At 53.6% G+C, this 13588-nt stretch overlaps 5 protein-coding genes; 3 read left to right on the top strand and 2 right to left on the bottom strand.

Annotated features, from left to right (window-relative positions):
• Positions 1-1119: 1119 nt before the first annotated feature.
• Positions 1120-2714, top strand: RCC_00449 (uncharacterized protein; the record flags this gene model as incomplete). 2 transcript variants are annotated; one of them, XM_023765599.1, is made up of 2 exons in its annotated part: positions 1120-2585; positions 2690-2714. In XM_023765599.1, the coding sequence occupies 2 exons, from the start codon at positions 1120-1122 to the stop codon at positions 2712-2714; spliced, it is 1491 nt and encodes a 496-aa protein (XP_023621367.1). The 2 variants fall into 2 exon arrangements, with proteins under 2 accessions (XP_023621367.1, XP_023621368.1); XM_023765600.1 differs by lacking the exon at positions 2690-2714 and adding an exon at positions 2654-2657.
• A 773-nt stretch (positions 2715-3487) lies between these two features.
• On the bottom strand, positions 3488-7042 carry RCC_00446 (uncharacterized protein; the record flags this gene model as incomplete). Its single annotated transcript, XM_023765598.1, has 1 exon — positions 3488-7042. The coding sequence occupies one exon, from the start codon at positions 7040-7042 to the stop codon at positions 3488-3490; it is 3555 nt and encodes a 1184-aa protein (XP_023621366.1).
• Positions 7043-8888: 1846 nt separating this feature from the next.
• Positions 8889-10697, top strand: RCC_00445 (related to monocarboxylate transporter; the record flags this gene model as incomplete). XM_023765597.1 has 3 exons in its annotated part: positions 8889-9415; positions 9466-9540; positions 9590-10697. 3 exons carry the CDS (start codon positions 8889-8891, stop codon positions 10695-10697), a joined length of 1710 nt encoding a protein of 569 aa, XP_023621365.1.
• Positions 10698-10983: 286 nt separating this feature from the next.
• On the bottom strand, positions 10984-12837 carry RCC_12169 (uncharacterized protein; the record flags this gene model as incomplete). Its single annotated transcript, XM_023765595.1, has 1 exon — positions 10984-12837. One exon carries the CDS (start codon positions 12835-12837, stop codon positions 10984-10986), a length of 1854 nt encoding a protein of 617 aa, XP_023621363.1.
• On the top strand, positions 11921-12661 carry RCC_00444 (uncharacterized protein; the record flags this gene model as incomplete). XM_023765596.1 has 2 exons in its annotated part: positions 11921-12305; positions 12609-12661. The coding sequence occupies 2 exons, from the start codon at positions 11921-11923 to the stop codon at positions 12659-12661; spliced, it is 438 nt and encodes a 145-aa protein (XP_023621364.1).
• Positions 12838-13588: the final 751 nt, after the last annotated feature.

Below are 13588 nucleotides of genomic sequence, written 5' to 3'. Positions count from 1 at the left end.
CAGACTACGCCGATAGAGAGAGCAGTTTCCGACGTTTGCGGTTCAATTGCCGTTGCTCGCTGTGAATATAGAATTCGTGCGAGTGTTGGCCAGGGCGATTCGACAGCATCTCTCCATGAAAACGACTTCTTGTGGCGGACGATTGCATCCGGGGCCATTGGGAAATCAGCGAACGTCTGAGTCTGAATGCGGTTACAAGTTTGTCTGGATCATTAACGGTGCAAGATCGCGGAGGAGACGGCGCAGGTGAATATATTGCGCTGCTGCCTGCCGGATCCAAGCCTGTCTATAGTCCACGGTACTGACTTCTAGGCGCTGACAAAGAGGCAAGTTGTTACTAACCAGCAATGTTCGCAAGTACTGTGAATGACTTGCAAGTACATTGAAATGGTCAAGCCATTGTTGACTTCGCCATGGATGATCAAATTGAGCGTCCGTTCCGTCTCAGCAACGTTTGCTTGGCCTGCTTGCTCTTCGGAGAAATTGGGGTCACAAGAGTGGCCATCGTCGTTGCAAATGGTTACTGACCAACTGTCGTACGGGAGCAAAGGTACATGTAATAAATGAGGGTAAGATATTGATAATCGGTTATCAAATTGGCAACGACTCGGCGTCAGGAGCGATCGGGTTTCAGGTGCAATGAAGAGATGTTTTTCTTCAGTCGAGTCCCCAGCCTTTTTGATCTCCAGCCAGCCACCACAAAACAAGACCGACAAGACGTCGTCAGCCTTGCTCACTCGACTCCCCAATCAATAATCGCGTGTTTGCTCGTCACCTTGCTTCCGCTCACTTTTGTACATTCGCGACCCAGAATATCATTATCACAGGTGTACCCTTATTATTATTACTGGGAACAGCGGATCCGCCGCCCAAGCTCAGCCCAGCCCAGCCCAGCAACCGTAAACAAGTCAACACCCACACACCCCCGCTACTATACTCTCCACTCCCCCAAGATCAGCGATCAACAGTCTCGTCGGCTCAGCTCAGCTCTCTGCTTCCGCTGCGACGAGCAGCTAGAAGAGACTCCGGAACAAGACACAACACTTGCACCACCTACACAGAGCACCGCTCTTCGCTGTCGCTGGGCCGAAGCTCTCCCACCCCACCCTGCTGGGCATAATGCCGGTCCTCCCCCGCGTCCCGCCGTCCAAGCGAGATCTCCCAGCTTTACATCTGTCCGCCGACAGACTTCTCTCCACGGGCGAAAGACTCACTTCTGACGAGGCAGCGGCGGCCGGCTCAAAACGGGCGCTTCCACCCTTGAGTATTGACTCGGATGCGCTATTTGCGCCGCTGGCACTGCTGGGTCCTCCAAAAGCAGCGCCTCCCTCGAAACGACAATGGCCATCCTTCTTCCCATCCTTGAGCATTTCATCAGATGCACTTCTTGCGCCGCTCGAACGGCTGGCTCCCAAACCGAAGCCTACGACATGGAAGAGGAATCTGCCGCCATTGAGCTTGTCCTCGGATGCGATCCTCGCGCCACTCCGACAGCAGGGCGCTCAGGAAGAAGAGGCGTCGATGTCGAAGAGAGCGGGAGGCTCTGAGGACGTGTTCGACAAGATATCCGTCAAGCGATTGCAGTCCAATCCACCACAATCCTCGGCGTCGAAGAGAGATACTCCGCACTCGGGCCTGTCATCAGCCTCGCTACTCGACAATGTGCCGGTCGTAGGCCGTCCACTGCTCCGCGGCGAAGAGGAGACGCCGAATACCAAAAGAGACGCATCTCCGCTATTGAAACTGGACTCAGAGCAGGTCATGAATAGCCTGCCTCTTTCGAAACTCGGGCTGGAAAGGCTGCAGTCGTCGCCGCCGCCATCGGCACCTCCAACGAAACGAGAAAACGAGGCATCCAAACCTCCTCCGTTTGTGCAGGTCAACAGCTTGAAATTCCTCGATAAGCTTAGCAGAGTCGATGTCCTCCATCCGCTGGATCCGCCACCACCAGCATCGAAAAGGAACGAGGATTCAGCGGAAGACAGAGAAGGCCCTCCGGTTGTTGGCGTCAACACCCAGCAGTTCACCGACAAACTCAAGAGAAAGACAGGAGTTGACCCCGATCCATTGCATAGGAACAAAGCTTTATACCTTCGACAGGCCAACACCATCTTAATTCCAGCCCAGTACGCGGGAATCGATAGTGGTCCATCACCCGGCGCCGTGGCAGGCATCGTTCTCGGCAGCGTAGCCGGCTTCCTTCTGATTGTCTGGCTGCTCTGGCTGATCAGTAACGGTGGAGGCGTCTTACGCTCCAGCACATATGTCGAAGATGACATCGTTGTCTCCCGACACCGATCACGTAGTCCAGGCACCCGTCGTAGTCACCGCAGTCACCGCACTGAGATGACCAGTCGGAGTCCACGCCGCGAGCGTGTCATCAGGCAGGAGCGTATTGTACGAGATCGCAGCATGCCGGCACGGGAAACGAGTCGGCTGAGGGACACAGTAATTATGGATGAGCAGATCAGACCTGAAAGGAGAGTGGAGGGGGATGATATTGTGGAGGTAATCGAGGAGCATTCAAGTGTAAGCGTGCCGCCTCCGAGACGGTCGAAGGGCAGGCAGAGCAGCAGCGGATACAGGTAAGTTTGACCCTGAACGGCATGTGCGTGTGCTGTTGTGCAGGCACTGATATCTGTTCTCCCCACAGATGAGATCCGGACAGAGGCTTACTAGCGACTCCCAGACGAGGAGAGTACTCGGGCATTTGAGCGAACGCGTGTTGTGAGGGCGAGGACACATTCGATGTTCGAGCTGGGAAGTGGATGCCGATGTACAGTGTACAATTATGTTCAGACGAACGGCCAATGCTAGATGAGCAATATGGGAGCGACGGCGTTATGATTTTCACTTCTGAAGGAATAAGGTGGGTGGATTTGCAGGCCGAGATGGGCAAGACGGCTCCGTGCTATGTGTTCCATCTGCTCATGGAGCAATGGAACGAGTACGGGGGAGGAGATGAATGCATGGATGGAGATATACCCCAAGGTGTTGATCAAGTTTGATAAAGTGCGTGGTGTGTAGATATCCCACTGATTCGCATTTCAAAGTAGAGAGGAATGGACAGTAATTGATCGGAAATGGTTGACTCACGTCTACCTTATACTTGCTCCTTGGACTCCTCCATGCGAATGAGCGATAGACATGAGGCAGTCGCCAGAAGGTCTCGGGGCTTGCTGATAGGCCGAGCAGTTTCCTGCGGCCCGTGGCAGCCAAGTACATGTGTTCATAGCCTACGCTTCATGCCATCTTTGTATCCTCTGACGCTCTCAAGTGAACAGTTGCAGTTTCGTGATATCGTAACAATCATCTACCCAATACCACGTCCAAGTCAAGGCAGCGTGTGTATTAATAGCCCTGACATGACACACGCATTAGAAAATCCCCATCTGATGACCCTCGGTAAGAACCAATCCAATCCAACCCTCTTCGATTATAGTATTCCCTTCACTTCCTCCGCCGAGATAGAAGATCGAGAGAGGCCTCACAATCTTAGCAACTCTCCGACACTCAATCCCCAGTTCTCCTCTCTCCCCATCCTACTGACCAATCCCACCAGCTCTCCCAAACTCCTTTCCGCCTCCCCGAAACTCAAATGTTCCGCGTCCCAACTAAATCCCAACACCACACTCCTCTTATCCTCCGCCAAAAATCCCGTAATCGTCAACCCATTGTCCATTCTAGTCTGCATATCCTGGAATCTCAAGCCTTTAGGGTTCTGCGCCGTGGGAGCCGTGGGCAGCCAGTTGAAGCTCTGCCTTCGAATCAACGGCAACAAAGCTTCGGCGTCTAACTCCCTCTCGCGAAAGGAACGCGTGTCGTCTGGAGTAATGGGATCCCGGAGACGGTCCACGATGCGGAAGAAGGGCGTGTGAGCGAAAGAACTGTTCTGTTCTTCATCGGCGTTGACTTGTTGCATGAAGGATAAGACGGACTTTGAAAGGCCGACGGGAATGCGATCTAGGACGTATTCGGTGGTGCAGCCTGAGATGTCCAGAGGGTTGGAAGTGTATGCCTCTCGCTCGAGAGCATTGTAATCCGATGCAAAAGGCCAGGTACGAGCGGCGTTGATGGTGCCGAAGATGGCTTCTTTCCCGCCCGTCTTGGAGATGTTGAGGATGGCTATGGCTGCCTTGACGAGCATGAAGGACGGGACGCCATGTTCGGCTTTCAACCGGAAGAGGTCGTCGACTTTGACGGGACGGCGAAGTCCTCTTTGCGCGGCGAGCTTTTCGGAGAGACCAACATTCCGCTCCCCTCGACGGGCTTTGGCACCGTTCCAGCGCGTCCAGCCGGCGTCGTTGCCTTTGAACCATTCGGGTGCTCTCTGCACAGGCCAGAGGGTCGACTCGGGAACCTGGCTGATTCCAACGTGTTTATTTRTCCAGTATTGGATACCCTTTTCGGCTTCGACGCCGTCGCGGTGGTCATAGAATGCGGTGGCGTAGTCCTTGAAGAGGGCGTGTGGTAATACTGTGCCCTCACCTGTCAGGATGGTGACGATATCTTCGAGCCACACTTTCGTCATGCTCATGTCGTTGACGGCGTGCGAGCCAACCATGACCAGGCCGGAGCTGCCATCGTTTAGGACTTTTGCAATGTGGAAACGCACGAGAGGGCCCGGAGCCGTGGCATTATCCAAGACAGGGTCGTCGAGGAGGAGTGTGTTCAGGTCCTCCTTCTTCTCAACCTCCCAGCCAGTGGTCATGGAAGCTTTCAACCACTTCTCCGTGGAACGAACAGTAACCAACAGCATCTCGCCTTCATGGCTCTGGAGAGCCAAGGATCGCATGGTAGGGTGGAACTCCAACGACGCGGTGACCGCAGCGGCTAGCGCTTCCGCGGTCACATCAGCGTGGTAGCTGAAACGAAGATTCCACGAACCAGGCCGGGCTTGATTGACGAAGATGGCGTCCCAGTCGGGTAGTGGCACGACGTCCTCGACATCATTCCACGACATACCAAACGGCGTCAACATTTGCTCCACTGCGTGTTGTGTCTGTTGCATAACTGCAGGATCTTCACGTGCGTGTGGAATTTCTCCGAGAGTAGGAGGTCCCTGACGCGTGGGCTGCAGACTCACAGCGCTCTTCAGAGGTCTCGCCTCGATGAGGTCGGCTTGTTGTTGGATGGTCTCACAGGTCTTGAAGTCCTCAACAGTAATGTCCCGGTCGAGCTCCTTCTTGACTGTCCCAGAAAGCTGCATCATCATCAAAGAGTCGGCAAAAGTATCGAGGGCAGAGGTTGGAAGGAGGCCATCGGTGCCGCTGATCATCTTCCAGATGCCGATCAAAGCATCGACTGTGGAACCAGACTTGTCCAATGCCGCTTCTTGTTGTACTTTGAGGTATTCGCGAACAATCTTGGCCAGCTCCACCTTTCGAACCTTGCCAGATGCAGTGCTTGGGAAAGCATCGAGACCTAGGTCGGTCTTCAAATGCAAGATGACTTTGGGAGCAAAGGCTGGACCGAGGTCGCGTTGAGTGTCCTGCTTCATGGCGTTGACATCGACCTTGAAGCCCTCAACTGTGGTGATGACCGCAATGGGAACCTCTCCAGCCATTTCATCCGGTGCACCAACAACATGAACCATAAATACTTCGGTCTTCTTGCTGAGATAGTCTTCGATGCTGGCCGGAGAAATGTTCTCCCCTCCTCGGATGATCATGTCCTTGTACCTTCCGGAAATTCTCACAGCCCCATCTGCATCCATAATGGCTTGGTCTCCAGTAATGATCCATCTTGTGCCCTCTTCGTCTTGGTAAAAGTCATCGCTTGATACTCTTGGGTCCATGTATTGAGAGATGACCTGAGGACCGCCATTGTGAAGTTCACCGAATTGTCCCCGAGGGACGATATCCTTCGTGCCCGGCTCACAGATCTTGACCGACGTGGCCCGTACCGGTCGACCGGACATGACCTCGCCGTCTCGAATCACCGAGCCCTCATCAACAGACCACGCCATTGTCCCAGGGCTCTCAGTCATACCATAGCTGGTACTTGATGGGACCTTGAGAGATGATGTGCAAGCCTCGACCAGACTCGGTAGCACTCCAGCTCCACTGATGTCGATGCTTACTAGACTACTCAAGTTCGTCTTGCCAAACGAAGGATGTGCAAGAATGGCTTGAGCTGTGGTTGGAACCAAGCCCATGTGTGTTGCTCCTAATTGGTCAAAGCATTCCAGCGTAGCCTGAGCTTCAAAATTGTCTGAAGGATAAATAATCATGCCGCCTCGAATCCAGAATCCCAGTGACCAGCCAATACCATATGAATGGAATCCAGGTAGATGCTGGACGAATCTATGGCTGGAGTCAATCTTCTGAGCATCCATGTATCCCAAAGCTGCATTCAAACATTGGTAACTTGTCAGAGCACAAGGTTTCGGAAGCGAAGTGGTTCCGCTGGTGAACAAGATGACAATGGTGTCGTTGGCAGCCACGACATCTGGTGTATCTGGTGGAGTTGGGTCCCCTGACATGATGTCTGAGAGAAGGTTCCACGAATGTGCAGTCTTACTTCCCGACGTCGACAAGGTTATCCTCGTGTTGATTGATGACATGAGTTTCTCCGAGAGACTCTGCTCTATCTGGCTTGCGATGGTGAGATCGGCAGTCACCAGGACCACGGGTCCTGTCAGATCCAGCATATGGTTAAGCTCCTCTGCTCGAGTAGCGATCTTTGGATTGATGGGTACGAAAGGCGWGTGAAGGTATGCCGAAGCCCAGTAGAAGAGCGCCCACTCGGCCTGGTTGTTGATGAGGGCAGCAATCGGCCTGCGCTCGACATGAGCCATGCGGTTCAACGCGCTTGCCAATCGACGGGCGCCGCGGTCGATATCGGCAAAGGTCCATTGTACGTATTGCCTGTCGGTATGCTGGCTACCAACCCAGCGAAAAGTGGATGGGGATTGGTGTTTTGCGATCAAGGCAGTGGCATTGGGTCGGGCATTGACCGCATCCTGCCACAATTGCAAGTGAGAAATGTCTTGGTCTTCAATGCGTGGGCCATGAACAAGGGATGGAAGGGTGTCACACATGTTGTCAGGTTCAACGATGCCAGACGCAATGGGGATGAGGCGGCAGGAGGGTGGTGGGTAGGGACAGAAGTATGTATACCCATCCACCTCATGCCTGCGCCGGCAGAAGCGACACGCTTCAGCTGCTGTTCTCGCCACGCGAGCACCCTGCATGGGCCCGTTGGGAGGAACATCTCTAAACTCGTCCTTCGGATACGCGCGCACAGGGCGAGCTAGACAGGGTGGAATGAACCAGCAGTATCGAAGACTTGCAGCTCGCTTCAGCCGCCGTTTGACCCCAATGTAATCTGCGAGACGAGAATCTTTGCGCGAAAACCCGCAGTACGGCCATGTTCACGACCAGCATTATCACGGACCCAATTCCAAACGACGTAGGAGGTCTATTGTGGAATGTCCCGGCAGCCGGTGATGTCTCATGTAAATCTATCGACAACAGCCGCAAGGCGATCGCAAGACGAGATTCTGCTGGGATACGGGCGATTTGCTTGGTGGAGCAATGCACACGACCCACCGCGTTTGCATCTGCCCCCTAATAGGGCCGACGGGGTCGCGCTGGATCTGTTTGCTCGAAACGCTGGCTGTTCCCACGCCACCGCATCCACCAGCTTCTCCAGCATGGGGGCGAAGAACCTGAAAGAACACGAGAATACACCTTCTAGGTGGTGGAGCGTGATGATGTGCTGGCATCGTCATGATTCTTCCGTCGCTTCGGAGGTGCCATTCCAGAGGGTGTGCCATGCCCAACAATCGCATCCTCGTTTCCGTCTTCATCTTCGTCTTGGGGCCTGTTGGGTGTATGCAAATGCCTATTTACGAATCGCTAAGACGGAGAGAACATCACTTGGCAGTGCCGATGTCGTCCCTTGCATCGCGCTAGTCTTAGGGTTGTATGCAAGGAACGGCAATCATTGACAAGGATCCCGGGGCTCAAACAGGTGGCGGCGGCTGAAGGAAGGAGCCATGGACTCCAACTCAAAAGGTCAAATTTCGACGTGAAACTTGATCATCACCATCAACACATGTGATGCGTTGCCTCGGATGGCCCTGCTCATCATATCTCAAGACGACCAACGCCACGTCAATGGACCAGCAAGATACGATACGATACGCCGCCACGGATACTACCCTGTTACCGCCGAGGTGGAACGGGTGAGCCCAATAGCTTGACTCCACCTGCTGTTAAGCTGTGTCACAATGCAAGCATCGAAGCGCTGTGCCAAAAATGAAGTAAACGCATGCACCTCCCAAAGAAAAATTGATAGGTATCTGCACATGGTATCTCTGCGTAGCCGAGCCTTGCGCAGCATTCACCACGCACGCTTCTTCCCACACCACCACCCATCTCTTTCCCCAGCCCTTTCAACGTCCCATTACACAAGCTCCCCATCATTCGCCTCATTGGGCCTCCTTCGCCACGAGGATTGCCTTATCGGACAGTCAATCTGGATCTTCTATGCGCTGTCGTCGCGTACCCTACTATCCACAGTACTTCGACTCAACAGAATCCTTCGAGCGGCAATTGCTGCATCATCTCGGCCCTGTTATCTCGTAGAGTCATAGACTGCCTGACCGGTCAGCTATTTACGACACATCTGCATCGTCGGCAGCAAGCGACTTGGCGTGTCCATCTAGTACCGGACTTTCTCAGCTGTCAAGATCATTGCCAATCGAGGTCTTCTCCCGGGACACGCAGACCGGGGACTGCGTGCAAGTGCTTGGCTCGGAGACAGCGTGCATGCCCTTTGCAGCTCCTTTGCAGCTGATAGTCGATTGACTTGCTGGTCTCTACACTCCTCGGTGCCGTTCTCCTGCCATTGCACTTTCATCTCCTCCCTTCGCAGCAGCCATGTCGGGTGGAAGTTTTCATTTCCAGTTGCGCGACTCGCCCTTGCATTCGCGTGATGCCTCTGCCAGTTCCAATTTCAATCATGCTCCTAACCACGGCTCCTTTAACAGGCCATACCAAGCCTCGGAGTTTGCAGACTCCACAAGGCGATTGGTCCCGCCAGGTGCTGCTCACGAGAGATACGATGACCCCACATGGCATCACGCAAGCTCCCCAACAAACGCAGCATTCGCTCCTTCCTCGCCCACCAGGCAGGCTTTCTTGAACAGCCCTCCGGAGTCCCCTCGCTTCCCTAGACCGGACTCGCCGGGCTATCATCCGGGCTACTCGAGTCCTTATCAACACAGATGGCCCACGGGATCGAATCTCGCTTTACCAGCGAACGCTGCCCATTATCCGGAGAGTCGATCTTCAATGGCCACGGGCTACAAAGAAGAGTCCAAGGCTTCCTATAGTCCTCCCGTTGWGGTTCGGCCGATGGGAGGTCTTCCGCAAGGTCCTCCTGGTGGTCCTCCTCCAGATGGCGGGTATGTACACACGATTGCCTCTAAGACATCTAACGCTGACTCGACCACAGTCGCACTGCTTGGTTACAGGTTTTGGGAGGCTACTTCCTATTCTTCAACACATGGGGTCTGATCAATGCTTTTGGGTGAGTCGCCCTTTCCCACACAACCAGTCCAGCTTCTGATTTTGTGCAGTGTCTTCCAAACATACTACAAGACATCTCTCCTCCCTACATACACCAACTCCACAATCGCGTGGATCGGGACTCTGACCTCTTTCCTTCTCTGTGCCTCGCCAATAACATGGGGTCCCATCTTCGACACTGGTTCTCCGCGGCTTCTGGTCCTCTTCGGGTCCTTCAGCGTTGTCTTTGGGATCATGATGACTAGTCTGTGCACCGAGTACTGGCAAATCATGCTCGCGCAAGGAATCTGTTGTGGAGTCGGCGGTGGCTGCCTCTTCATCACGGCGACTTCCATTCTCCCATCCTACTTCTCCACGAAGCGTGCCTTGGTCATGGGAATCACCGCATCTGGGTCGTCTCTCGGCGGGGTCGTTTACCCAATCATCTTCACCTACGTCCAGCCTCAACTTGGGTTCGGCTGGGCGGTGCGTATAATCGGATTCATCGCCATCGCCACCCTCGCCATTCCCTGTGTGGTCATCAAACCCCGCATGCGACCTGCAGGAAGGAGAAAGGTTTTCGATACCTCCATTCTCAAAGAACTTCCCTTCTCCCTAATGAACGTCGCTACCTTCTTTGGCTTTGTGGGACAATACATTCCCTACTTCTTCATTGAGCAATTCGCAGAACAACATGACCTCAAACTTAACTTCTGGATGCTAATATTCCTTAACATTGGCTCCATCCCCGGCCGGATCATCCCCTCCCTTATCGCAGACCGCTTCTACCACCCCTTGAAAGTCCTAACAGCAACTACAGCTGGCGCCACAATCCTCGCCTTCTGCTGGATCGCGATCAAATCAAGCACAGCAGGTCTTATAGTCTGGTGTTTCCTGTATGGATTCTGTTCTGGAGCTTTTGTATCACTCCAGGGCGCTGCGGTAGCGAGCATGACGACAAATATGAGTACTATCGGGACGAGATTTGGGATCAACATGTTTGCTGGTGCTTTGGGAATCTTGATTGGAAGTCCAGTTGGCGGAGCGATCTTTCCGGAGAGTTGGCCTGGCGCGCAGATATTTTGTGGCGGGACGTTGGCGCTTGCTACAGCTGCCGTGGTCGCTACTGACATTGCTTATACAAGGAGTTTGAGGAACAGGGTTGGTGGGAAGGTGTGATTATTATGGAAGGGACTGGTAGTGTAATATCGTTTCACTAGATTTACGTGTGATGAATCTTTATGGATGAAAGTCGATCTAAAGTCTTGAGCACTATGGAATTGAGTGAATGTTGCAGAACGGTCTGCATATCTGGCCTGTATGTGATCTTATTATCGTGCGAGTAAATGTACATGTAAACAATCTCTTCATTCCTCCCTCGTCGCCCCGCATCGAGCGGAAAGCTTCGCCGCTTTTGATACCTAGTTCATCGCGCATAGACAGCTATCAAAATTCATTTCCCTTCTCAGTAATTACAAGGCGCAGTGACAGTGACAGTCTCTTTTGCGCCCTTCTCCGTAACAGTGACCGTTACCGCCTCTTTCGCGTCCGCAGAATACCCGTTGGGGGCAAAGTAACCGCTTGGACTAACCGGCACGATCGTGATCCCAGCCTTCTCCGAAGAAGTCGAAGTCGTTGCAGTGGAATAAGCAATCGGTGAGGAAGGAATAACGACGCTTGGCAGCGCAATTGAAGGGGTGGTTGTCGTGCTTGTTGTGGTTGTCATTGTCTGATGCAAGGTGGAAGGAGCAGGAGCTTCGAAGGAGGATGAAGATGGGAGTTGGCCGTAGACTGCTGGTGCGGAGGGTATTGATCGAGATGTACTCGCGAGAGTGGCAGGATTTGTGGCCGGGGTTTGTACCGAGGGTGGGTGTTGGGAGATTGCATCTGTCTCGAAAGCAGCCGAGGACGCCAGGGCTGAGGAGGCGAACCCATATGAAGGTACAGAAGAGGGAGAGTCTCCCTGGCCTCCGTAGACGGTCGTGTACATTGTCAAAAAGGTTGTGCTGTGGACCTCGTTTGGAGCTGCAGATGGTAGACCTTCACTCGAGTATACCGGGGCGATAGGTGAGGTTTGGGTGTAGCTAGGTGCCGAAGATGGTCCCGGAATCGGCGCCGAAGTCTCTACGGGCTCATAGTTGAAGGTTGCAGAAGCCGCCGTGGAGACTTGAGGTAGCTTCGAGGTGGTAGATCCGACGTATTGTGGAATTGTCACAGTCGAGCTGGAATTACTGTATGGGAATGGCCGGGAGCTTTGTACGGGCGAGACTTCAGTCGAGCCAATATAGCCTGAGGGAATGTGGGTAGATGGTTTTGAGCTGCTGTATTGCAGTGACGACAATGTGAAAGACGGTTCGGCGGAGCTTAATGCCAAAGAGCTGATCGTGTAGCTGGGCAAAGGCATGGTTGCAGAGGCGGACGGGCTATTCATCGTCTCGGAGGCAGCGTTTGAAGACAGAGCTACCGTGCTGGAAGATCCATACGTAGGCGCAGAAGAGGCTGCAGAGGTTGTGGGTGCAAAAGTGAAAGCCTCTGTTGTTGCTGTTGTGAACTGGCTTGTAGTCGCCGCTTCAGAGATAGCAGACGACGACGACGCCATGCCGGATGATCCATACGGGGGTACAGTAGAGACCATTGAGCTCATAGGAGCGTGGCTGGGTAAGTTCGTTGGAGGGCTTGTGTCGGAAGCGGCCGCGCTGGATACTCCATACGCCGGCACCGTGGGTACTGCAGACCTGGAAGATGCAGAGCTCGGGGAGACAAAGCTTGAAGATGGAGAGCTTATCGGTACGTAGGTCAATGGGGGCTCAGACAGCGGTGTGGTAGTCGTCGTTATTGGGTCGTAAGAGAATCCCGGGGTCGAGCTGGAAGCTTGGTATACAGGTGGTTTGGAATCTGTTGAAACAGCATCCTTCTCTACAGATGTAGACGAGGTTTGAACAGCCGGAACAGAAGTCGATGCAGTGAGATGAGCGGTGGAAATTCCACTCCCCATCCCATATGCAGAAGGCGAGATTGCTGCCGTCTCCTTTGTGGTGGCTAATGTTGTCAAAGGTTGTGTGAAGTCGGAACCGGCTGGCTGATAAACAGGAATCGTTGGTGGTGTCGTCACCGCATCAATCGAAGTCGACAATGGCGCGTAGGAGAACGGCAACGATGCAGAGGACGAGGCATAGCTGTCTGGAGTGGGGATTGTTGATGGTGATGCATATGGATCTGGGGATGTTCCTTCAACATTGGCATCTCGGGCGGCAATTGGACTTGCATGCACGAGAGAGGCACAGGCAGCCAAAAGGAGGAGGTCCAGAGCCAAGAACATGGCCGAATTATATGCAGGAAGCTGTGGCGGGTAACCGTTGGGTTTCTTTTCTTGGTATTATTTCTTTTGATTGGGAGACCGGCTCCAATGACAATGAGAGAAGGAAAGAACGAAGGGAAAAGCGAGGGATCGAGCAGGAAATAGTGAGTGAGTTACACGACGGAAATGAAAGACGAAGATGGAGGAAGAAGCAGCGGGGGATGAGAGGGGGGTGTATGAGGGAGTTGGGTAGGCTCATGTCTTGCTATGCTCCTCACACGACAGTCGTCCATATCCCGCGAGATCCATTCGTGCACAATGACCGGGTGCTCTGCGTGAGCTGTGCGAGGTCTATTCACGGCCAGCGCCTCGAGCGGTGGTCTTTGACGCTGCACGAAAAGTGAAAGGTCTCGCAGTCGGGAGGTGGAGGTGGAATGTCGCGCGTTCATTGGCGGGCGCTTACCGAGCACGGATCTGTCTGTTTCACCGGCATTCTTACAGAAGGCGCCATCCAGGAGGAGCGGAATGAAGCAGGTACGTGGGTTGACCGTTGAAGACGGTAGGAGCAGCATTTCAAGTGAATCCATGAATCAGGGCAAGTGATGGTAGATGAGGAGGTGCTGGTTGCGGTTGTGGTTGATGAGATGATATTTCGGACCGCTAGCCGAGTTGCTCCTTGCAACGGTTTTCCCGCCCGGGTCAACGATTCGTCGCGCGAAATTGACGATCTGGAATGATCTCCCACAAGCGGCACCTCTTTATTTATTACATG

This window comes from Ramularia collo-cygni (assembly GCF_900074925.1).
Source record: "Ramularia collo-cygni strain URUG2 genome assembly, contig: RCC_scaffold01, whole genome shotgun sequence".
Lineage (NCBI taxonomy): Eukaryota > Fungi > Ascomycota > Dothideomycetes > Mycosphaerellales > Mycosphaerellaceae > Ramularia > Ramularia collo-cygni.
This window is presented reverse-complemented; position numbering and strand designations above follow the sequence as displayed.